Source organism: Lagopus muta, chromosome 1 (assembly GCF_023343835.1).
Source record: "Lagopus muta isolate bLagMut1 chromosome 1, bLagMut1 primary, whole genome shotgun sequence".
In the NCBI taxonomy this organism is placed as follows: domain Eukaryota; kingdom Metazoa; phylum Chordata; class Aves; order Galliformes; family Phasianidae; genus Lagopus; species Lagopus muta.
Window position 1 is genome coordinate 144,832,667 of NC_064433.1, and position 25,004 is coordinate 144,857,670.

The window sequence follows — 25,004 nt, forward strand, 5'->3', positions numbered from 1 at the left end:
TAGATCAACTGTGATCTATCTAAGACATGCATGCACTAGTGAATTTCACTCAAGGCCAGAAGCAGATTCTGGCTGATGTTACTTGATGAAACTTGTATTAGGGTGCCAATACTTCAATCCCCTTTATGTGCACAGACTGAATATATAAAGTTTCACCTGTTATGTTCTGTTGAACTATTAGCCTGAACTGCCGGAAAAGAACAACATCAGCTTTGTAGTCAATCTTTTATGTTTAAATAAAAGCATTTCTTAAAAAGTATTCTTCTCAAAATACATTGCACTGGTTGTAAAAGGTCTTCCATGGTGGTTTCAGAAGGTATCTTTTTAGATACCAGCTGCTTCTATTTGATTGTTAAGTATAGTTTAAGGTATTTTTATCTTTTAAGGAACAATATTTACCTTTTTTTCCTTTTTCTTTTCCAACTCAACTTCTGTAGGAAGAATCTTAAATCGTTTCTCAAAAGATATTGGCCATCTGGACGACTTGCTTCCATTGACATTTTTGGATTTTGTGCAGGTAATTCATTTGCTTCTAAACTGCATTCTGAATTTAGATTCCTGTTGGCTTCAGAGAAAATGAGCTGTTTATTACAGATGTAGTTTAGTTTAAGGAAAATGCTTGTTTGTGAAAGAAAGGTGTGGTTGAAATTCAGTGTGTCAGTAAAAAGCTAACATGAGTAATAACTGGCAGGTAGGAGTGGCTATACACAGCTTGCTATTATGTCAGGATTTCAGCTCATAGTAGCTACATGCTTGGTAAATTGCTCCTGATTTGCCTCCAAGCAATCTGGCAAGCTTATTGCTGTTATAAGAAATATGTCCATAGTAAAGAAACAATCAACTCACATGAAAAGATAGCACAGATTAACCTAATTATGTGTCTACTTCCACAAAGAATCAAATGCTTACCACACCATTTTGGATTAAAATAGGTGTGGCTATTTACAAAGAAAAGATTAGTAGTAATAAGGTGAATATAATAGCCTTAATAGGAACAAGTGAAATAAGTTACTACAGACAAAAAAAGATGGACAAAGCACTGAGATTTCGATGATGATGAAAGGATTATATATGACACCAAGGTAATTTTTCTGTTGCAGTTTCTGTTAATCCTCCTTATAAAACTCTGTGGAAAGCATAACACAACAAAAGGATTGATTGTACTGTATCAAAGGAACTTGAATCACAGAACAGACAGAGTCATGGAAGCTAGACAAAAGAAATGGCTTAGTGGATCTTCTGGATCCACTTAGTGGATCAGCCCTGTAATATTTCAATCAGAAATGTTTATTAAGGTGTGATTGCTAACTTTTCTTCCTCTCTCAATCAGGATTTCAACTTTGCTTTGACTTCTTTAAAATTAAACCAAAGACATTGCAGGTTCATAAAAGCAAGACTAAATACATTGTTAATGTAATAATAAAATGTAATAATTCAAGAACAGGGGAAAAAAACCTAAAGATTCCAAAGAGCTATCCTACTTTAGTTAAGCTCTTAGAATTGAAATATGCAGCTGTTTTTCAAGCTTTATAGCGCGTCATGCTATTTTGGGGAATAAAGGAGGGCACTGTGCTTTACCTGACAATTAAAGCAAGTGCTGGTTTGCTCTTGGGTAGTTTTGTGTGTGTGGGGGTGGGTGGGTGGGTTACAGTTGCTCATAGCAAATATGAAGAATTCAAATGCCTATGTTAAGGCCTTGATAAATTATTTCCTGAAAATGAAATATCAACATTTTTCATAGTACACTACCCATTTTCTACAGTTTACAAAGATTCCAAATTTTCTTCAGTCTCATTAACAATCATTTAGACAGAATATTATATTTTATTTCAGCTCTCTTGGGACAATATGTAAGTGCCTTTCCTTTTGGCTGGAAGATCAGGCATCAGGCTGTTGTGCAATCCTTGTCCTCTTCTCTTTTAACATAGGGGTTACTTCCACAAAGTCAAAAACATTTTTTCTGCATACAAGTCCTTGGCCCTTAGGCCAAGCAACACAGAAGAGTTTCCACACATTTGTCTTCTTTACAGCAGACTGGACAATGTGTGTACTACATACCACTCTTGGCCAGAGCATCCTCTGGGCCTTAAATCTTGAGATAAAAAGATTAACCTTTTTCCTTAGTTCTGTGCATGTATAATAGTGTGAGGGTTGTGTTGCAGCCCACTTGCGTGATGTGTTTATAGCAAGAAACTGAGTGGGTGTTTTGCATGCCCTGGCATGTGGTTTTAAGGCATGTGAGGTTGTCTGAGGATGCAAAATTTGCTGGGAAAATGCTAGAGAACTCCATGTAAACAGAAGGGACCCAAAGCTGGTGTGGTCTTGTCCATATTTTCTTTTGGGAGCAGACCCTGAAGCAAATTGTCTTGAGAATGACACAGTTTTTATTCTGAGAGAGACAACTGCTTTGTTCCAAAAGCAAGCTGGGGAAGGAGGTAACCTGTATGCAAAGTACATGAGAACTGGGGAATTGGGAAGCCTGGTTATTTGACCAGTGTACACATAGTCCAGGCAGTACATGCTTACAAAATATAACTGATCTGTGATAAAGGTGTAGAAGCTGCTGCATTATACATGATTGCTTTCTTCTTCAAAGCTTGTAGTGTAAACTGCATGTTACAAACATTTCCCCTCACGCTGTTTTGTTTTTTTTTTTAACTAGGCTACTAAAAAACTGTCAAAAATAGGAGGAAAAAAAAAAAGGGGAAAAGTTAAAATGCGAAATTTTGTATTTTAAGCAAAAACTTTTCTTTTTCAAAACAAAAAAGCGAAGATGTTCTATGTTCAGAACACTGTTAAATGAATACAGGCTGAAGGCTTGCCTGTGCCCTTTGATATCAGAGAAGAAAACTTAGGAACTCGCTGTTGTTTAATAACAGGCTGCTATCCATTAGACATAAGCACTTCCTTCTTGTCAGGTTCTCTAAAACTTATTATTCCTGATCAGCAAGCTTGTTGATTAGTTGATGTCTTTTGAAATTCAGTAGCAAAGATACAATATTTATTTCTGAAGAAGCGCAGATCTGTACAAAGGATAACTGTTATCAATTATGATAGAGATCTTTTGTCGCTTGCTTTGTTTGCAGGTGTCTTTTATAAGACCTCCTATAATCCCTTCAGGAAGAAATATTTTCTCCTTTCTAAAAACAGTATTAGCTAAATATAAAAGCTCTGATCCCAGCCATTGTCGCTGATTCTCTGAGAGACATTTCCCAACATTCATTGTTTAAATGGTTGTCAGGAGGAATCAAGTGAAACTTAATAAACAATGCAGTAACTGGTTCATCTTACTTTGTGCATAGAAGCTTTTCTTGAGCGGATTTGCATTGAAGAAGTGCTCTTTTTTCTGAATTATTACTAGGATTATTGTGAAGCACTGCAGCCCTTTACTATTTTGGCAAGTGAGTGTTTAATTTATATATAAATAAGCAAATTCTAATTGAGCTCTCAAAAGCTACAATACAAACCCGTTTCAGTACCTATACATTAATAATTAAAATATACTAGTTTTAAGAACACCATAATTACTCTAAATACAGACTTTAAGACAATGCTATAAGTTGATAATGTTCTTTTTGAGTCCCTAATAAGATTTATACACTGTGCTACAGTCATAATTAGCATGATTAGTCTAGACAGCTATACTGCATGAAAATTAATTCCTTAAAGTAAAGGAAGTAAATATTTTGCATCTTTCATTGGATTAATGAAGAAGAAGCAGTTAGTCGTGTTCAAGTCAGTGGATGGTTACTGTATATTTAGTTGTTAAAGAAAAAATAGATTTGTAGCAAGCTCAGAATTACATTAGAGGTCTTGTGTACTTTTCTGAAAACCCAGTTAGATTTTGTGAATGCTGCTTTGCAGTAGCTCCCAAAGCACCAACTCTCCCTCTGTCCATAGCTTCCCTCCTTTAGGTTTAAGTGCACCAGACTATTGCATACCTGTCTTTAGAGAGATGGGCAGAAAGCTGTCCTCACTATGAGGAGGCACTCATTTTTTCATCATAACTTAGGACATTAACAGCTAATGGGAAATGTCCTGTTTGTGCAGTTGACTATCCATTCACAGAAAATATCATATTCAGAAGATTTATAAATCAGGAGTAAGCCTCCCTTATGAAAACACTTTTATGGTGTATGTAACTGTGTAGCACTTGAACAGAGCTCACTGAGTAGTGCAAAGCGTATCAACAGAGAAGAAACCAAAGGTAAGTTATGTAATTTCACTGAGATATCTTAAGTGCTATGTTTGTGGTCCCATTCAGAACTCATTAACATAGAGAACAAATTGTATGCTCTCCTGTCCTGCTAAAGGGTCTGGATTCTGGTTGGCCATAAGTTTCTGAACCACTTCTTTGTGAAAATTAAAAAGCAATTTTACAACAGTTTTTATTTCCACTAAATATAGCATGGAATGTATTTGTAAAATCAGATGTTAATTTTTTATAGCTTGATTCAGATAGTGAAAAAGCCAAATGAACTTTTTGGCCATGGTGATGTATTTTTGCTAGTGAGCTTGCTTATTTTTAACCCCTCACCTCAGTACTGTAAGCCTCCTCAGCCTCAGTTCTCCATCTCCCTTTCTTTTTCCTTCTCTGAGTTATGTATTTTTACATATCCTGCAGTCTCTTCAGGTATGTCACTGCTTATGTAAGGGTCATTACAGTGCTTTAAATTCTTCTAAGAGGATTTGAGCACCTACTTCATTTAGATCTGTATACTGTATTTATATATTTCTTAGTTTAATCAGAAGGCAGGCCTGACAGCAGCCTCCAAGAGCTGCTCAAATATAAATAATTGCAGAAATGCATTCTCTGTTTGATATGAAATTGATCATCTTCTTTATAAGTTGAAAGGAAGAAATTTTGAACTGAAGTCAAAACAACTGGGATTTTGTGACTTAATTTTCTTATTCTCTGAAAATACCAGCTGATGTTGTATGTTTTAACCAGCTGCTGTTCCTCCTCCTGCCTTCACCTCTGTTGATGCAGGTTCCAGAGATAGGCATGGGGCTTGGAATCTGAAATATCATGGTTAAAATGGTTAACAGTCTCTAGCTCAGTGCAGCATTAGTAAAACATTCCATACTTGTTTGAGAGAGGATCAACTAAGAAATAGAATAAAGTAATTTTGTGAGAAAGTACTAGAAATCCAATCCATTCGGTAGTATTTTATGCACATTAGCCCAGATGTTCCCAAGTAGCTGATAGTATGGATGCTGCATTTTTGAGGGCTCATCAAAGGTTTCTTTTCAGTACCTGAGCTTTCATTTGTGATAGATCTGCAGAGGCTAAACATCTTTGGTATGTGGTCTTCATCAATGCATCAATGGATGAGTGCACGAGGTGATATGTTGTTAACTGCAAATTGTGCCTATAAACAGAATATTTATTGGATGCTGAAGTATATATCAGACTTCTGCTCTTCTGTTCATTATAATGATAAATTTTAAAGAGTTGTTCTTTCTTCCTGTACTCTCTTACCCTTTCTTCAGTAATCTCATTACCTTTTAACAAAGATGATTTTCTGCTTCGGTTTCTATTGAATTTAAGTAACTTCATGCAATGGCGCCTTAATTTTGATTTCTTCCCGTGTTGAACTGGGGGGAAAAAATCATGATTTGTTTTGGTTTTGGAGAACACTGTGAACATGTGAACTATCTGCAGCTGTCCTTGGAAAAGGGCAGTGATTTATTGAGGAAAACTGAATTGCAAAACCTTTTTCCTCCCCAAAATCAACAGCTTGACTGCGTTTAAATAACTGACTTTTCATATCCTTTCATCACACACAAAGACCTAATCCTGAGACTACTTGAGCCACCAATGTAGGCTGTGGCTGAGACCACCACTGAATGTGCCATTCCCTTCTCACCACACACAAAACACATTGACTGCAGCTTTATGAAGTGAAAATGCTGAAGAAAAGGAAAATGTGAAGGAGGTGTCCACAGTCATTTCTTTTTTTATTAAAAAAAAAGAAGGAAAGAAAAGGAGAAAAAAAAAAGCTGCTGCATCTGGATATTAGGAACAAAAAGTGCCTCAGACTGGAATAATAGCTTGGGTCACTTGGTTTCATATGTGCAAAAGAGTGGAACTGCCGTTACTTGTTTCCGTACCACTGACCCTTGCATTTTATTGTGTGAAGATTTATTGTGTCAGGGAAAGTGTGTAAAAGGAATTCCAGTATCTTTTAGTTTAACAATGACTTTGTTATTTTGTGATCCCTGTGAGAGGTGGGGTGGGTTTTTTTTTTTTTAGTTTTTTTGTTTGTTTGTTTTCTTTCAGTTTAGTTAGGTTTCGTATGTAGGCATGTGAGATGGTTTCAGGAGATGTTTGTGCTCATAAAAGAATAGTTCTTTGTGTATTTGTTTCCGCATGTGCAAAATATAATCTCTAAATATGTTGTGACCAAAAAAAGAAAAAAAATGCAGTGATTGAATCTGTGCTAAATGTCCACAAGTACTTTATAACATGGGTGGTACACAGAGCAGTCATGTATCTTGGAGAGACCTTCGGGTTTCCCTTCTAGTGAATGTTTTTTAATGATGATTTTATCCCAAGGCTCTGTGTGGTGAAGTTTAAATAGTAAATAAGTTTATTCTCCTTTGTTTTTATGTGTTTTTTTTAAAAGCAAGTTACTTGTTGACTGCTGAAATCTCACCGAACTTTCGCTATGAAACTAAAATTCAGAGATGTATGCTACAGTGCGTCTGTTGGTGCACAACGAAAGGCCAATTAAAACTAACAGGAAAATAGGAAAATAACAGGACTGTTTATTTTTTTCACTGGTTACTTTTGAACTCTAATTTCAGGAAAGGTTGAAATTAACACTGTAGAAAGCTAACTTTAATTTTAGATATAGCCACTTGATACTTGTATATACTTTCCATTTTGCATTTATTCTTTTGAATTCAAATGAAATTATATATTACAATGCTAAAAAAAAACCCCACAGCTGTCAGTTGTGCCCATGTCATTGTAAGGGGTGGGGAAGAAGAATGAGACTTGGCTTGCACTGGTATCTCCAGTACCAACATACAGGAGCTGCGAGTTTAGAATAGCCACTTGACTGAATAATGCAATCCTTTATTGACCTTTTGTTGCTTGGTTGCTGAATGCCTTGATTGTTAAATCCCAGCAGCCAATTAGTCTTCTTGATAGTGACCAGCAGTGGGGATCATGCCAAAACTACGGCTGGTCTTTACGTTGGGCCCGTCATCATATTTCTTGGAATTTAAAGATAAGTCTCTTGCATCACATGAACTGCATAGGTATTCTCATTGTTCATATCTGTATGGGTGGTTTCCTACTTACACAGACTTCAATTCTCTACGGAAAGCTATAGGTTTGTTCTCACTTGAGCAGCTCTATGAAATCAGTCCAAATTCTTTTTCTCACCTCATTTTTTTTCCTATTTACATTGATAGGTAGAATTTTTTCAGAAATCATTGTGTGCAGACGTCATTCTCTGTATATTAGTGTCAAGGCAACAGATATCATTTCAGTAATGAAACTGATTGGTGTGGGAATATAACGTAACTTTGAAAATATTTTAGGGTTATAATTACTTAGTATTGACTATTAATAAAATTTGAGGATGCAACCCAGTGTTTAACATAGGAAAAAATATATATATATTGAAAAAATAATTTCACTGTCTTCTTGTCATCTGGCTTCCTTGTGTGTCTTTACCTTCTCTGTGTTCTTTATGGGCTTACTCTCTTTTACGTTTTCAGCTACTAGAAAGCAGAGCAGTTTTGTGGAAGTCCACTAATGTGCTCCAGTTCTGTGTAATCTGGAAGCTCGTCTACTTATTTTTCTTATCTTAACTGATGCAAATTCCAGAGAGATTCTGTTCATCTGGGCTCTTTGTATCTGTTAGAAGGTGTTTCCTTGTTTGCTTTTCTTACACTGAAAGATAGCAAGGAAGTACTCCGGCATAAGTGAACTTATATTAAAAAAATAATAATAATTCTACAGTATTACTTCTGCTTTAGGTGCCCAAGTGAGAATTTTTATTATTATTTATACTTTTTTAAACTCTTTTTTTTAAGCATTGTTGTGCTCTTTCACATCTCTAGTGTAGCTCAAACATTGTTATTTTGAAAACTTCCAAAGATCATTAACATTTCTAACACTTCACAGTAGCTAGAAATCTTTTAATTCTGCTGTCAGTCATAGAGTGTAACAATCCTGTTCAGAATGGTGATAAGTACAAATCTTCTAGATTGCCTTTAACTACTGATATGGTGTAGATAGGATGTGTGCTTACAAACAAAGTAGGATTTCACTGTTTGGCAAAAGGACTGGAGATTTTACTTTTGATTCAGGAGAGAAGGGGAAACTTTGAGGTTATTTGAATTACTAAGCCGTATAAGTGGTGTGTGTTAAATCATGATGCATATTTATTCCCAAAACAAGCATGTGAGACAAGGAGTTATCTCCAGCAAAAAAGACTGCATCTCATAAAAATGTGCTGCCAGGATTATGTGTACATCTCATGCAGAACATAACAATTTTTTCGTGCTTTTCATGAGATCTGAAGCTGTGATCTAGCTGTGGGGAACCCTACATCTGATTTGAAAACTCCGGATGAGTTCCTTCTTTGAGACACAGTGGCTTCAATGTGGGCAGAAAAAGATGAGTTCAGTGGGGAACTGAATGTCAAATGTCTTTGTGAAGCTTGTTATCTCTTTGTCTTATATTACATAACAGCTTTATATCATTTAAAGTTTTTTATTAATTTGGGTTGCGCTCTTGAAATTGTAAAAGTTTGTATGTCAATATAATGTTTTCAAGAGCTAGACAATAGCAGTTCCCACACTGTGGAAGAATAGAGTGCTGAGTGGTTGCATTTTCTTCCACAGTTGTTTCCCTCAATCTTCTTTGCCTTCTGGTTTTTTTCACACTGGATTTTGAAATAAGCCTGATGTTTAAACAAGCAGAGCTCTCATTATGAAAGTCACTCATTTCATGCTAAAATAAAGGTTTTAGATCTTTCTGAAACTGAGAATTTGCTGGCTTTGGTATCCAATTTGTGAAGTTGTCCATGCATCACTTAACATAAGAAAGAATTTTCAGTTTTCTTACTCAGAGAAGTCTGAACTTGGGGACTCAGTATCAGTTATTTGCTGTGGTGTGTTGATGATTTGTCATAATCAAAAGGCCTTCCTGATGGAGAGAAAATGTAATAAATTATGAACGGCATGCACTTATCGCAGTAAATAATCATAGAAGGAAGTTTCTTTTTTCTTGCTTACATGCACCAACAGAGAATGACTGAACTCAGTGAAATGTGGTGGTGTTCAGAGGCCTGTGAGGGTGAATTAAAGTATGGGTGCTGAATGTGTCAGGCCACTGTTAGGTGTCCTACACCTGAGGGACTGCAAAGCAGCATGTTGTTCTGAAGAATTAGGAGTAAAGAGTTTATTTCGAGTAGGAGAGTAGTGTTTTATGTGAGAGTTGCAAAGCTCTGGATAGTCTGGGAAAACAAAGCCCTAAGACAGGCTAAAAAGCGTTTTTTGCATATCTGCTAGGAAAGAAGGTAACCAGAAAAGTTACTACCAAAAGGTAGTTTATTTCTTAGGATAGCTGGTACTGTAGTGCTTTTTATTTTTCGTAGTTTTGACTTAATTGGAGCAGAGAGGCCACTGTGAAACATGCAGAAATTCCACCAAAAAGTAAGTAGATAAATATTATATTTTTAATGGTAAGAACAAACAGCAAATTGTTTGTAAGCTTGTAACTGATGTGAAGCTGAAGAGCTGTGTTACTGAAGAACTCATGTTCCTCAGAAGGGCCCACAGTTCAAATGTTGCACAAAGCTATTAAAATTGCTGAAATTGAATTGAATTGACTTTTAGCCAAGCAGTTGTACTTGACTGAGCAGAAGAGGTCACAGAGTTGAAAATGAAATATTCCTGGGAACGTTAGAGGGCTGCTCTGGTATTTGGGGCAAGAGGCCTTGGTCAGAGAAATCCATATAGTTTGTATTGGAGATGTCAAAATTGCCTTTCATTTCCTGGTTCTTTTAGTAGCCATTTGTTTGCAGCATTTACTGTTGAGATGTGAGATCTGCCTCCTGCAATCTATTATTCTGAAAGCAGTAAGATATTTGATAATTTTTTATTTTGCTCTCTATGTATGTGTCCCTCCATGGAAAAAAGGCCTTTTAAGAGGATTCTGAGCAGAATAAGATCAATACATACTGGTCAGGCAATCTCTGCTGATGAAGTACTAAACATACGAGCAAAGAATGAAATAGGAAATGTACAATTTGTAGTAGTACTAAAGAAAAAAGTACTCACTGCTGAATTAAGCATTTTGATTTTGTCAGGGTCTGTGCTCAGTAGAACTGTATTGGACTAATGTAGTTGGGCAGGAGTTTTGGGAATGGATTCTGAGAAGTAGCTGAGGATCAGAATTTGCCCAGCAATTCTTTCATTTCCTTTTTTTTAAAAAAAAATAACCCATTTGGTGGCAGGGATCGGCAGAGGAGTTAATGAAAATGCACTGGAAACGTAATGGAAGAGCCGAGAAAGCGACCACATTTGCTGGTGTTATTCAGGAAGCACAGGGTGTTAGACTCCCTGTTTTACATCCAGATCACAAAATCTCTAAGCTAATGGGATAGAAAGGGACGTTTTCCATGTTCTGAGGAGAAACTCTGAGAGGTTGCCTGGTGCCAGTCATTTTTCAGTATTATTTCAGGCAGATTGTGATGTAAGAAGCTGAGGAAATAAAGCATGTGTATATGCATATTCTTGACTCTCTATGGTTGTTGCTGTTTCTTCAGAATACCACATATGATTGTGCTTGACATCACGGGTGTATCAGAGAAAGATTCATCATATTTGTCGTTGGCTCTTTAGTTTATGAGAGAAGTTTATGTGCGTGTACAGTTTTTCCTTGGGAAAAGAACAGGGTAAGAGTATGGTCAGAGGCTGGGGACACTTAAGGAATAAAAAACAAACCTAGCACTGTTGGACAAAATATATTACCTTTTGGTTAGTAAAAAGAGAGAAATCTTTTTTATAAGCAGATTAGAGTAATGCTAACTCACTCCCTATTAATTTCAAGAAGGGTAACTGTCTTACATGTCCTCATTTCAAAGCCATGCCTTGCTTGCTCAAATCACTTGAGAATACTTCTATGCAGAAGTGCTTGCTGGGCACAAAGTGTGATAGCAGAGCGTTTCAGAAGATCAGGTTAGAGTTTCTAACCTGGAGTTTCTGCTGCTCGTAAATAGAAAAACTGCTTGTGCATAGACATTTACAAAAATACATATTTGCTCTATCCTTTTGCTGAAGAGGTCAGTATAGCAGACAGCAGTTTCTGTGTACAGCGGTTATGAACAGGAACTGCATGTAGAGATGCGGAAGTAGAGGCTGTGGCTTTGACTCTGCTAAAACCTTGTGTTTTCATGGAAAATCTTTATTAGCAGTAAGTTATTGCCATGGCCAAAAGACCCTGACAACTACTTACTTAAGTGAGGATAATTTATTGTTAAAAAGAAAATAACCTCTGTGTGAAGTCGTTATTTCATGCGAAGCTTTAACAAACAAGTACTTTGTGTGTCTGACCAAATCAGAAGGTCTGGAGCTTGATTGTGCATTTTCAAAACTTCAGTATCTGGAAGTCTCAGGCAATGTATGAGCTGTGATTTTTGAGAGTTGCTGCTGGAGTTGAAACCTACGTAAAGTATTGGCACAGAGTGCCAGAAAGACTATTTTAACCCTTCTTGTGTGTTGAAGAGATGAGGGATGATAGGATGCTAGTTTAACACAACAAAATGACAGCAGTGTCAATGTGTTAAAGAAAACACCCTTTTATTATAAGGTCACTTGTTAAAGAATAATTGGAGTAAACTTGCCATGGTCTGAAATACTAAGGCTTCTCACTTAATGGCAAAATGCATGCTATGGAAAATGAATGAGAATGGTGGTGGCAGAGAAAGCCAAGAAGCTTGAGTATATGTTTGTTCACACGGGAGGACAATGATCTAGAAAGGCTGTCTGAAAGAGACCAGAAAAAATAGAGGGTACTAGCATTAAAGATGTGATTGTTAATCTCAGATACATCTCCATGCTACATCTGACAGACACGTTCAGACCACTTGCAGTGATGTGGGTTTAGTCACATAAATTCATTGTCTTATTGCTCATAGCAAAATTCTGAGGAGAAGAGAACATCTTGTATAAGATAACGTGAGCTTGCTGTTTTTAAAGCTTTTGTAGCTTACAGTATTTAGTTCTTACTTTTTTCTTTCAATCACTTTATCTCTAATTTCTTGCCCAACTATGCTTTTTTTTTTCACTCTCAGAGCTTTGTTTGTCTTAGCTTGTCTTTATATTCCTGAATTTTCTTGTGGATGTGCATTTTCCTAAAATTAAATTAACACTGTCTGAGGGCTGTTATTCCCGCCGAGGATTTCTGTCACTGTTTTAGAAAAGGACTCTGTCTGAGATGTCTTTCAGATGTTGGAGTTACAAGAGAAAAAATGCTGTACATAAGTCTTGCTTCTTCATTCAAGACAAATGTCTTGCTGATGGTTTGGTGCAAGCAACACTGCAAACAATCATATTTCTACCTTTTAAACTCAGTTCTAAAAGAAAATCTGTGCATTTTATTCAACAAGTAGTTTTAAAAAAAACACACACCTCAGCTCCAGTCACTTTATCTGAGCGGGTTTCTATCTGGATCTTTTCTGATTTATTTTTTTTTTTAATTAATAAAGAAATAATAAATAAGTCTACAGTGTAGTTGGTGATGCCACACTGGATGCAGCTGTTCCAAGGGAAGTGTTTGTCTCTCTGATCTGCTCATTGCAGTGTTTCCTCACCAAGGAAGCTCGGTCCTTGCTGTTCCAGTACAGCCAGTTGTGTGTACATCTGGGCTTTAGCGGAGCTGCATGACAGTTGTGCTGGACAATCTGGTCTGAGAAAGCATTTAGGAAAAAAAGATAGGAAAAGGGAAACATCAAAAGTGATTAGGGATTGATTGTGCATGCTGTTACTTGTCAGAGCCAATGAGGAAATAATTTTAGTCAGGGAAGGGGAGGAGAAGGAGGAAAGGTGATGCCAAGCATGTATGAACAGAGTGGGATTTTGTAGTTTCTTGGCCTGGCTTGGCTTCAGAGACAGCTGAGCTTGACTGAGAGTGCCTTATGTTAATGCAGTTAAAGTTGTGGACTTGAAATCCAGAACATGCACAGTTGCTGTTATTACATTAGTAGGGCTTCGTATCCATGAGCTGATCCCTGGAAGTGCTTTTTGTTGTTTCCGGAGGTATGCTTTGACTTCTGTTCAAATATTGGTAAAACCATTATTGTGTTCCTGCAGTTCTTGAAATTTGACAGCAGATTCAGTCGTCAGAATGCAGGTACCTTCTTGTTGGGCCATAGGTGCTTAGAGAGCTGCAGGCAGTGGGCACCATGGCACTACAGTTAGAAGGCTCTAGAGAAGTGCTCAACTGCTGAGTCACTGGATATCCTCTTAACCTCTTAAGCTCTGTCTCTTTCTAAGTTCAGACAAATGGGACAGGAATTTAGCTGTGTAGCTTGCATATGGACTTCTACATTCAGGTTGATGGGTCTCACATGCCATCTCTTTGGTTCCACTTGACCATTAGAGATCCTACATGCACATCTGCTGCAAGTGCAGAATGACATGGTTCCTGTGGTAGTAGGTAGGCCCAATACTATTCATAGCTGTCAAATCCATGCTGATAAAGACTTGCCACGTCACACTAGTCAGTTGAGCAGTCGTACAACTGCATGATACCCCTTAACTGTGTGTTTTACAAATATGCTGAAATAAATTGTAAACTGCATTTAAAAAATAAAAACTTTGGGCTTACGTGAGGAGAAAAAGGACTGTAAGAAGTAGGGGTACAAACCACCGGGGCCAAGGTGCCAGCGGACCTGAGCAATTCTGAACATCTGCGTGAATGCTTAGTGCCTTTCTCAAAGTGCTCAACCAGATATGAAATATTGAGCATTGGAATGGAAGCAGTCAGTGGATAAAACAGGGGACATTCTTGTGAGACATCTTAAAGCTCTCAAAATTTTACTAATATATTTTAATGAATGTTTTCAAACGGTTTACAACTTGTCATAAGGTTTCTGGCATTATATAAATGATGTCAGTTCTGCAACAGACTTTAGCTTGTGATTTGTTATTCCTCATGTTTTCTCAGATTTTAATGGCTCTTTTCTTACTGTTTTGTTATGTCACTTTAAATGCTTTTCTGGTATGTGGTTAGAGTACAAAAAAACCTTGTTGTACATCAAAACCTTTTTGAGACAGAAACTCCAAGATATCACTCCTTGTACCTGTAAGAATTATGAATATGTAGATCATCAGAAGATGAAGGGAAGGCATGGGTTTTGCACATGAACGCACTGATCTGAGTACTCACTTCTCCAGAGGCTTTTAGGAGACTATGCTTGCTCTAGTGAGAACTGCAGTAGGATGAGCTTTCTTGAAGAACAATAAGCTGCAGTGAATAGTGTGACTAATCAGAGCATGAGGGAAGCCCTTCATGACACTTGCAAGCAATGGGATGGCCCCAACAGAAACAGCATTTGATTTTTCTATGTTTTCCATATTCTGTTTTTCTAAGGATAGAGTATGCGGTCTCAGAGCAGGTCTGTGAGTGGGTGATTCTTCTTTCTCCAAGGAAACTGAAACGTTTGAATGTGGACACTGGGCAATATGGCTCAATTTGTAAACAAATTAATGTGATCTTGCCTTGTATCCAGGTCTTTTGAGTCCTGGTAACCTCTGCATCTGTTGTCTCTAATATAAGATGGTATTGTTTTCATTACTGTGCTGATAGCAATAAAATGTAATTAATCAGCTCCTTTAAAAAAAAAAATAAAATAAAATTGGCAATTGTTTTCTGCACAGCATTACAAAAGACTTCAAAATGCTGAAATTAAGAAACATGATAAATGTTGCTGATTTTTATGGGCTGTATTTCTTTTGTGTAACGTAGTTTTCTGTTGTGCTTAGCTTTTTGATACGATTTTCAACCGTAAGCTGATTCTACCAGACAAGGCCTAGATAGCCAGTCCTGCCAAATGATTACGTAGGTCATTGCTCCTCTCTAGAGAAGAGAGCAGTCTGACTGCTCACATTATCATTATCAGCAGCCTACTGATTATCCTAGGTCCTTCTGCTTGCATGCTGTGCATCTACTAGAAGTTCAGGCAGCCTTCAGCTAAAGGGGTTGGTTATCTGTTGTGAAACTCAGGAACTAGAACCCTTGCCTTACCTCACACAGTAACTGCTTGATTACAGTCTGCAAGTAGTTGTGTCTGGCTTTCAGACTTCTTCATTAGGAGTTAATTTATATGCAAGTTTGGTTTTCCAAAAAAACAACACACATGACTGATCCACCCTATCATACATTTTTATAATGATAAGGTGGTGCAGGCTCATCTAAAATTCCTTCTGAGGGCGGTGCCAGATTTTTACTTTAGTCATCCTAACCATCTTTTCCTTCCCTGTATTTTTGTTGCAGCAAGGCTTTGTTTACATGAGTTGGATCCTAATAGATCCTACTCCCACCCTACCAGCACTTTGCAGTGTATTATAGATTATTATCACTAAAACTTCAGTTTTGTGGGTTTTTTTCCAATTGTTTTATTTTCTTAAAGAAATGTTTCATTTTCTTCATAATTCTATTATTTGAAGCAGCTTTCCTTATTGTTTCACTTTGTTTGTAGCTCATAGTATGGGGAGACAATTATTTCACACGCTGTTCTCTTGTCACTGCCTAGGAATGATGCAGTTTAGCTCATAGTCCAGCAAAGGTGACAGAGGGAGATGGGGAAGGCAGGAGATGTGTCAAGCAGGTTTGGGACCAGAGTGTCCAAGGCAAGGAACTGACTTCAGTCTCTATTTACCACTGAGGATAGAGTTGATGGAGCCTTCAGAAATTAGGTAGCGTGTGGATGGCTGATGGCTTAGCAAAGACAAGGAATAACACTGGGGAAGCAGTGATATAGGTAAGAGAAAATTTGAGACAGGAGTCTTTATTTCCCTTCTCATCCCTTTTTCACAACAAAAACTAAATATGCCGGTGGGATTTTAAAGAATGCTGGAGAAGTAGAACATGTTGGGAAGGGCTGACAGCATCGGTGGTGAGGAGTCAGGGTGCTTTGTTTTGTTTGGTGCTGACATAACCATTTGTGTAATTGATCCAAGTGAAATACCATGCACTCTCGCTACCATGTACCTCCCCATGATGAAATCTAGGTAAAATGTTTGCAATCTGCTCTGTCTATCTAGAAGGTCAAACAACACGATGCCATTAATAACTTCACCCACAGATGAGCAGTGGAGTAGTAATTCAGCTTTCTTCAGAGCTCCTATCCTATTCCTATCTGATAGCTATTTTCCTTAATAAATTTATGAGACCTTGTAGCATGCTTTCAGGATCTCTGAGATTGAAGGCTTTTCTGCTGATAAACCTTCTATCATCAGCTAAGATCTCACCTAAAGCCGGAGACTAAATGGTGCTAACTCATGCAGTCATTATGCTTAACATCTGTGGGTTTACTTTTTGGTCAGGTGAAAATAGGGGAGAGTCAGAGAAGCCACAAAAAAAAACACAAATGTAGGGGAAACGGTTGTGTTCAGTTTTGACTGTATGGTGTGCGGTGGCTACCAGAAGCATGACAGGAAATTCAGTTTCATTGACAATTCCAGTGAAAGTATTTGAAAAACCTGGTAGCTATCTACTATCCAGCTTGAGCTGTTCTGTTGCTTAATTTTTTTTTTGACTGGATGCATAAATAAAGGGACAGAAACCTTTTAGCTGCAAGACATACATCTTCAAGATCCAGTGGTTACTAATAATTTTTGACAGAATTTACTTATGCACAGTATGTGATGATGAGGAGGGCTTCCACATTGTCTTTGAAGTAGAAACAGTTTTGGAAATACTGCCATCTCTAAGGAATTCTTAAGTAAATATAATACAGGAATTTAGTATGGAGCTAGAGTTTCTGTTGCCTAATTTTTGTACAAGTGGGTTACAGGTCTTTGAAAGTCAGTCTTCCAAATGTCGAATTTTTTAACTGGAAGTCAATCTTTCAACAGTCTGTCTTTTCACCTGGAGTGAAAAAATGGAACTGATTCACCATATAGCTTGGGTTCATCAAAGATTAGTTGCCTGTTTCATTATTATCATTTTGTGCCAGCAGTCAAAGAACAGCCCGTAAAGTGGGATGATTGTGTTCAGTCAATTAATTTTATAAAGATATTTCTTAAAGAGCAAATAATACATAAGAAAACCATGAACTGCACAATTGGTCAATTTAGGTATTACTATAAAGTCTTCAAGCTTTTTTAAAAATAAATGTAGCTCATATGTTGCACAGTGCTTCTGCTCTAAAATTTGGTAGCTTTGTTTAAACGTTTAAGTGTCTCAATTGTGTTAAACAGTTTTTATACTTGTTCTAAATTAAATTCTTCTGGCAAATGATTTCTTATTTTGTTTCTATTGTATTGCAGACTCTTCTACAGATTTTTGGTGTGGTGGCTGTGGCTGTGGCAGTGATTCCTTGGATACTCATTCCCTTAATTCCACTATTTATTCTTTTCATTTTTCTTCGACGATATTTCTTAGACACTTCAAGAGATATTAAACGTCTAGAATCCACAAGTATGTAGCTTGGTGGGACTGAATGTTAGTTTGGACCCTGCTTATTATTATGTGAAATGCTAGCATTTTATAGACAATCCATCAAAGATTCTTCTGTTATGCAAATGACTTCCTTATTGCCTTTCTTCTCAACTGGTGGATTACATACTTAACTCTTGTTTTTGTGTAGTGACAGCCTTAGGTGTATCAGTTTAACTGTCTGTAACTGAATTTTGTTACAAACGTGCTAAGTAGCTGGTCTTTGGGACCTTACATGCGTATCGTAACAGTGCTTCTGATCTAATCTGATTCTTGTGCCTGACTTTAGCTTGGCTGTGATATGAAATATGAAGTATTATCAATTACAAACATGTTTGCCTCATGTCATTAATAAAGGTCAAAGAATTTCTTCAGTGACAGCTGTTGTTGGAAGACATTTTTGTATATATTAATCATTCTTACTGTCTGACTGATTCTAAGATACTGTTTGTGTATTTTGAAAGGATGCAGTACAGTAACTTGTATGGTTGAGCACAAAGTAGTAGGATTAATGATTAGTTCTACAAAAAACAATTAAACATTGCCCTTCAGCTATTGCTAAGTTACTCTCATTTCCCTTTGTAGCTCGGAGTCCAGTGTTCTCCCACTTGTCGTCATCCCTGCAGGGCCTTTGGACCATTCGGGCTTTGAAAGCAGAAGACAGATTTCAAAAATTATTTGATGCACATCAAGACCTCCACTCAGGTTTGTGATAAACAGGCATGAAAATTCAAATACTTACTTTGTAGGAGGGAAATATCTTATGCCTTCAATGACATATATATAATGTACATTAAAAATCAGTAGGAGCTGTGCATTTTGTCTCTTTAGGGTAAAATTTCTCTATTAGAACAAAAAAAAAGTTATTATCTGTCTAGATTTTGAACGTTCACTTTGGGCTGTAATATTATTTGAAATACCCTTGGATATGTTTCAGCAGTGTCTAAGATAAACATTTTAAATTGTGCCTGAAAAGAATGTCTAAAGAATAATTTTTGACATTTTCCTGGATTTCATCTTGAAAAAGACAGGGGGAGAGGGAAACAAGCTATATTATGAAGAATATTAATTTAATATTAAGTAGTGTGCTAGAAGTCAGCAGTGATAATTAATATAAATCACAGTCTTGGAAAACTTTTATGAATCTCTTTTTTACTTTGAATAACTTTCGGGGCTTAAATATAAAAAAAAATATAATTAACAAGACCAGAGGATACAAAACATTAGCAAGCAGAATTAATAGGATTTAGGTTTGTGCTACGACTTCTTACCTTCTATCAATTAAATACTCTCTATTGGAATGTTCTTCAAGATACAGCAGAATGCAAGTTTGCAGTCTGGTATTTGTTAGGTAAGATCTTGAATTTCCCTGTCATAAGATGTGCAAGTATATGGCTTTTTTATATTTATATACAAGTTCTATGGCTTTTTTCTCATTTTTTGACTTCTAAAGATTCAGACCACAACAGAACTTACGATCATTTCTGACTCGCTGTTTATCACAAGCCATAGAAACTTGCACACTTTGTGTTGAGTGGAGGAATTTTTGATTGAGAAAACATACTTTCCACGGAGACACCTCTAGATTTGAATTTGCCATTTATTGGTATTTTCAATTTGTTGTATATAATTTGTCAGTAGTTGATTGTAAGGAAACACAGAGTTGTTGTATCTTTAGTAGGAGAAATTGCATATACAAGTTAAACTATGCAAAGAGGACTGTGACCTTTAAAATAAATCTTTTATTGTATTTTATGATCAAATCAAAGGAGCATAAACACACTGTTTTTCACTCTTATGCCTCTATATCTTAAAAAACTATCAAGAACACTTCCATGGGGCAGTTCAGGAGCCTGCTTTAGTGATTAAATTTTAGTGCTTAAAATTGCAGTGTTTTATGTACCCACGTGCTTCATTTCCCACTAAAGTATTTAGAGTATGGCAACTTGCTTAGTATATGTATTTTAAGATTCTTGGAGGGAATATTAGCCAACAGTGTGCCTGAGCAGCAAAGAAGGCCAACAGCATCCTGTACTCTGCTAACAGGAGCTCAGACAGAGGAATGAGGAATGTGATATCCCCCTCAGCACTTGTTAGTCTTTATATGGAGTGGGTTCAGTTGAGGAGTCACTAAGATGATCAGAGAAGATGAGAAAACTGAAAGCTTCTAACTTGTGGATGAGAAAGGTTAGAGAGGACCTTGTCAGTGCCAGCATCCAGTGAGAGCAGTACAGAAATGGACAGAATGAAACTGTGCACAGGAGGATTGTGAAAACAGGAATTATTTGAAATAATTTGACATGAAAGGCTTTTTACTGTGAGGACAGTCAGAATAGAGGAGCAGGATGTCCAAAGACTACGCAGGCTCCATCCATTATTGGGATTTTCAAGACCCAGCTGCATTAATTGTGAAACAGTGTGATCTGACTTCAGGACCGGCCCCACTTTGAGCAGGTGGTTGGTACCTCCCAGGGCTGTTTCTACCCTGAATGATTCTTTGATACAGAATGCGTACAAACCGTTGCTGATGGAAGAGAATAATCTTCTGTGCTAGCTCACAGAGTTGGAGTATTGAGTTCTTAAGCGTCTCAGAGGGGTTTAAATTCTTTCCTGAACCATACAGTGTTCTTCCAGTCAGCAGTGTTTTTGTTTAGTGCTTTTTGCTGGGGTATGCTCCACTCTATGTAAGGCTGAGCCTAGAAAACAGGACACTGCCTTCAAACCCTGTTTCAGGGATGCCTACGAGTGTGGTTTTAAGTAACCTTTATGTAAGAAACATCTAAAAGGCTTCTTGAGGTTTGAACTAAGGCTAAGCTTCCTTCCTGTCAGTGCACCATCTCTACAAGAGAGTCCTGAGTCATCAACAGTTACAACATGATGAGTTTTTGTTAGTACCCAGGAACGTTGTATTCCTGTATACACAGTGGCCCCAATTACATGGGGAGATTGCAGAACGATCAGTGTCTCTAGCAGACAGTTTAGTGCACCTTCCTGGACAACAGGAACGGAGCAAAACCTTGGAGTTGAAAATCTCCAACACCTTTGTCGCATTTCTCTGTTTTCAGAGATACCCAGCTCCTAGGTATCAGAGATATCCATGCCCTGGGTCATGTCAGGGCAACAAAACTGGTGAGGGGTCTGGAGCAGAAGTTTTACAAAGAATGAGTGAGGGAACTGAGATTGTTTAGTCTGGTGGAAAGGAGGCTCAGGGATGAACTTATTGCTCTCTAGGACTACCTGAAGGGAGGTCGTGGTGAGGTGGAGGTTGACTTCTTCTCTTGTGTAACTTGTGATAGGACTAAAGGAAATGGCCTCAAGTTGCACCAGGGGAGATTCAGGGTGAATGTTAGGCAAAACAACTTCTCAGAAAGAGTGGTCAGGCGATGGAATGGGCTGCCCAGGGAGGTGGTGGAGTCACCATCCCTGGAGGTGTTCAGGAAACATTGAGATATTGTACTGAGGGACATGGTTTAGTGGAAAGTGGTGGCAGGTGGATGACTGGACTGGATGATCTTGGAGGGCTTTTCCAACCTTGGTGATTCTATGATTCTAAAGTTTCACCATGAATTCTATTTCTCAAATTAGGTTTGTGACTTTATATGATTCCCCTTTCTGCACATGTAATTTCATTGGGCCCAGTACTGAGTGCCTTTTGTTTAATGAAATCATGTATATGCAGTTAGAGCTGATATAATTGGAACTAGGAAATTACCAGGTCTGGCTTTTGCCTGGCTGCCCATCATTGTCATCTTCACTCTTCCCCCCACCCTCCAGAAGTTAGCATTGGTTAAAGACAAGCAGTGCAGAAAGCATTGGGTTGGCAGTCTTTTATGTGACTTGGTAGCAACTAGAACAATACATCTAACTGTATCCTAAGCAATATATAATGCCATGCTTTGTTATGGGTATTTCACTTCTGATTTTGGCCTTGAATTCAAACACTTTACCTTCTGTATTCAGTGTCTTTTGCTGCTGTCTCCTGTATCTTGTACTGCAGAATATCTATATGGGATGGAAATTAGCACCAAATTGTGAACGCTTGCTTACATATGTAAGTGGCCAGTGGAAATGTTCACCTGTAACCTTCTCCAAAAGTAGATGTATGCTTTTGGTCAGTTGAACAGCTCTGTAGCTCCACTCACTTTATTGAGTAGCTCTAATCTGCTTAACCACTTGCAGCTGTCTTCTAGAGGCTTTACTCCGACATTTGTGTTGTGATACTCCATCCAAAAGCCTGTAGAGTCTAGTCCAGTTAAAGCAAATGTAGTTGTACTTCTGCTTTTTGTCTGGAACTCCTGTTCATAGTCCACTAGAATTAAGGAAAGGCTTCTATTTTAAATAAATGTGCTGTGCTTCAGACCTTTTTCTTCCTATTACTGAGTGTTACGCTAGCTTTGGTTGCTGTTAATGTGATTACTAGGTCAGACCACTCCAGGAAAACTGGACAGTATTCTGATGATCATCTCATAGAGATGTGCACTTGAAGATTTCAACTGTAATTGATAAAAAAGAAAAAAAAAATGTAAAAAGGCTTTCTAATATAAATGTAAACTGATTTAATAGTAATTATACAGCTCAGTTTTCTAATAATCCACTGTTCTAATGTCTTTCTAAAATACCATTTAGAGGCCTGGTTTCTATTTTTGACAACCTCGAGGTGGTTTGCTGTGCGTCTGGATGCCATCTGTGCCATTTTTGTTATAGTGGTTGCTTTTGGTTCCCTGCTTCTTGCCAAGAGTAAGTACAGACGTTAGAAAAAGTTCACCCAGTAATTACCATGTATAGTAATGCCTAATTCTTTTTCATAGTTTACTGTTTCTAATTGTTTAAGGACCATAATTAAGTTAAATGTTTCTTTCTAGATCATGATCTCTTCCTCAATCTAGAGCATTGGGTCTCTATCTCCTTTCCTGCAAATATTGGAAGCAGTTCAGACATCTTCTGGGCATGCATTTACCATCGTCCTCAAATGTGCAAACAAACTTGCAGATCTGCACTTCACTTGGGCGATTCTGGCTTTCAGAGCAATAACAACAAATAAATCTTTTTTGCCACCTTTGCCTTTCTTTTTTAGCCCTACAGGGCTTTGCTTTTCATATTGAAACACCCACAGAGCTGCTTCTTAACAGCTCTTTTCCTTTCTGCACATGGCACAGTAGGCAAAAAGGCAGACTAAAATTCCTAGGGATACTTTTCTAATGTCTTGGATCAGCAGGATAAGCAAGTTGGAGAAAGAAAATCACCTTGTAATGATGCATTTTATATTCACTGTCACTCACGAACTGTCATTAGTGTATGCATCATCCAGGATGTAATTGAGTAGATGTACTAGAACGAGATAGTCATCTAAAGTATGAGGGAAGAAGTAATTATCTTGGACGTGAAAATTAGTGCTAATTTGCTGTTTTTGTTTCTTTTCTTTTTCCTTTGGACAAGTTATGTGTATGCATGTGCGTTTCAAAATTTGAACACTCTACACTTCTTGATACTGAAAATTTTGAGCCAGATTTGAAGTTAATAGAATGCAAACAGACAAGTCAAAACAATGGTCCTGAATCTTTCCTTGCCTCTGGATAAGGAGTAGCTCTCTTGAAGTCAATAGAGCTGTGCTAGGATAAAGTTCAAGTAAGTTAGAAAACAATCATGCTTAATATTGGGGCAGACGTAATTATTTTATTTTATGAGAGTAGGCCCACTGAACCCAACAAATCTTTATGTAAATAGGGGGAAAATATTCTGTACAGTTATTTTATCTGATCACTTAAAACTGTACAGAGTTTATGTAAATGTTCTTAAGTTGAAATCATTTTGCGATTATTTTTTGTTCAGATTTAGAGGTTGATATAATTCCTTCATAAAAGACTGGAAACTTACCAATGCTTAGCTGGGTAGGAATGACCTAATGAGATATGTAAGTATGGTCTTGAGACCGAGTCTCAGTTTTAAGATAAAATACCTGGCCAAGTATCAAGATTCATTTCAAAAACACAAATAATATCCAAAACATACCCCCAGAAAGTGCTGCAAGAAACTGTTCTGCCTGGAGCTACTCATTGCACACACAGATGGTAAGTATGGTGTAACCAAACAAAATTCTGGCTGTGATAATTCCATCATGTAAGAAACCTCATGAAAGTGAAGTTAACTAGAATTGTGTAATTAGCAGTGTACCTATTTGATTCTCTCTTTCCTTTGTTCTGCAGCTTTGAATGCGGGGCAAGTTGGTTTGGCACTGTCCTATGCAATCACTCTCATGGGAACATTCCAGTGGGGTGTGAGACAAAGTGCTGAAGTTGAAAACCTGGTAACGTTTATTTCTTCCTTTTCACTTCTTGGTTCCTTTGGGTAGTTGTGAAACATGATGCTTTAAGGACGGCAGTCTTCTTAGTTAACTTAGGATGTTAATTACCTTCTTGGGCAACTGAAACACTGTTTAAAGACAGTAGAGAAAAACAGCTTCTCCTAGATTACAGTTTGTCTCACTGATTTTTGAATGTCTATTCAGATGAATTGTCCATCTCTGTTGATAGTATGGGAACCTTTATAATCTCCCTTCTTTGGTAGAAAGAAGACTGTCTAGTTTTGATGTAGAATCTGCATTCGAAGTCACTAAATTACATAAAATTAATCCCTCAATAAGTAAGATTTTTTCTTAAAGACTTTTTTAGATTGGGTATTTAATTTTTTTTTTTTGCACACATTGCTGCATGTTTTATTTTTGTTTATATCCATCATTAGGTTTTTTGTGATCCTGATAATTCACTATAAAGGCTTACACGTTCTTAATTTGTTATAAGTTAACAAGTATTTGAAAATATTTAAGTTTATATTCACCTGAGAGGGTAGTGTGGTTTTGAATGTATGTAAAACAATATACTTTTCACCAATTTACAACATTTACTAGCATGCTCTATTTTGTCTATTTCCTTTTTAAGCTAATGTGTAAGAAAAAAGGGTTATAAAGGGAACATACTGCATCATAAATCTGTTTGGGTTGAAAGGTGAAGGTTGCTTGTAAATATGGCCGTACTCTAGGAGACATACATATTCTTTTAATAAAAGGAACAAAACTATGTTTAATAGCAGATTAAATAAATAACAATATTAGGTGTGTTATTGGTGGTGGTGATAGGTGTTTTTTTGTCTAGCACTTTGCTTCTCCCTAGTGTTTTTCAGACATGAATAAGCTAATGGTCACACACTTTGGGGAAATTCAGAGAAGTTCTTGGGATTTCTTTTAGTACCAGTTAGGAAGATTTGAAAGGATAAATCTGTTGCATTCTTGTGTAGTGAATTACTCTGTGAGAGGCTGTGA

General features: G+C 37.2%; 1 protein-coding gene across 2 annotated transcripts in view; it reads left to right on the top strand.

The window, feature by feature from the left end:
• ABCC4 (ATP binding cassette subfamily C member 4) overlaps nt 1-25,004 on the top strand; it is a 152,887-nt gene that overhangs the window by 85,052 nt on the left and 42,831 nt on the right. For both annotated transcript variants that reach the window (XM_048933168.1, XM_048933169.1), the window contains exons 20-24: nt 438-517; nt 17,521-17,671; nt 18,275-18,394; nt 22,316-22,426; nt 23,893-23,993. In XM_048933168.1, the coding sequence (XP_048789125.1) occupies nt 438-517; nt 17,521-17,671; nt 18,275-18,394; nt 22,316-22,426; nt 23,893-23,993 (563 nt within the window). The remainder of the gene's footprint in view (nt 1-437; nt 518-17,520; nt 17,672-18,274; nt 18,395-22,315; nt 22,427-23,892; nt 23,994-25,004) is intronic.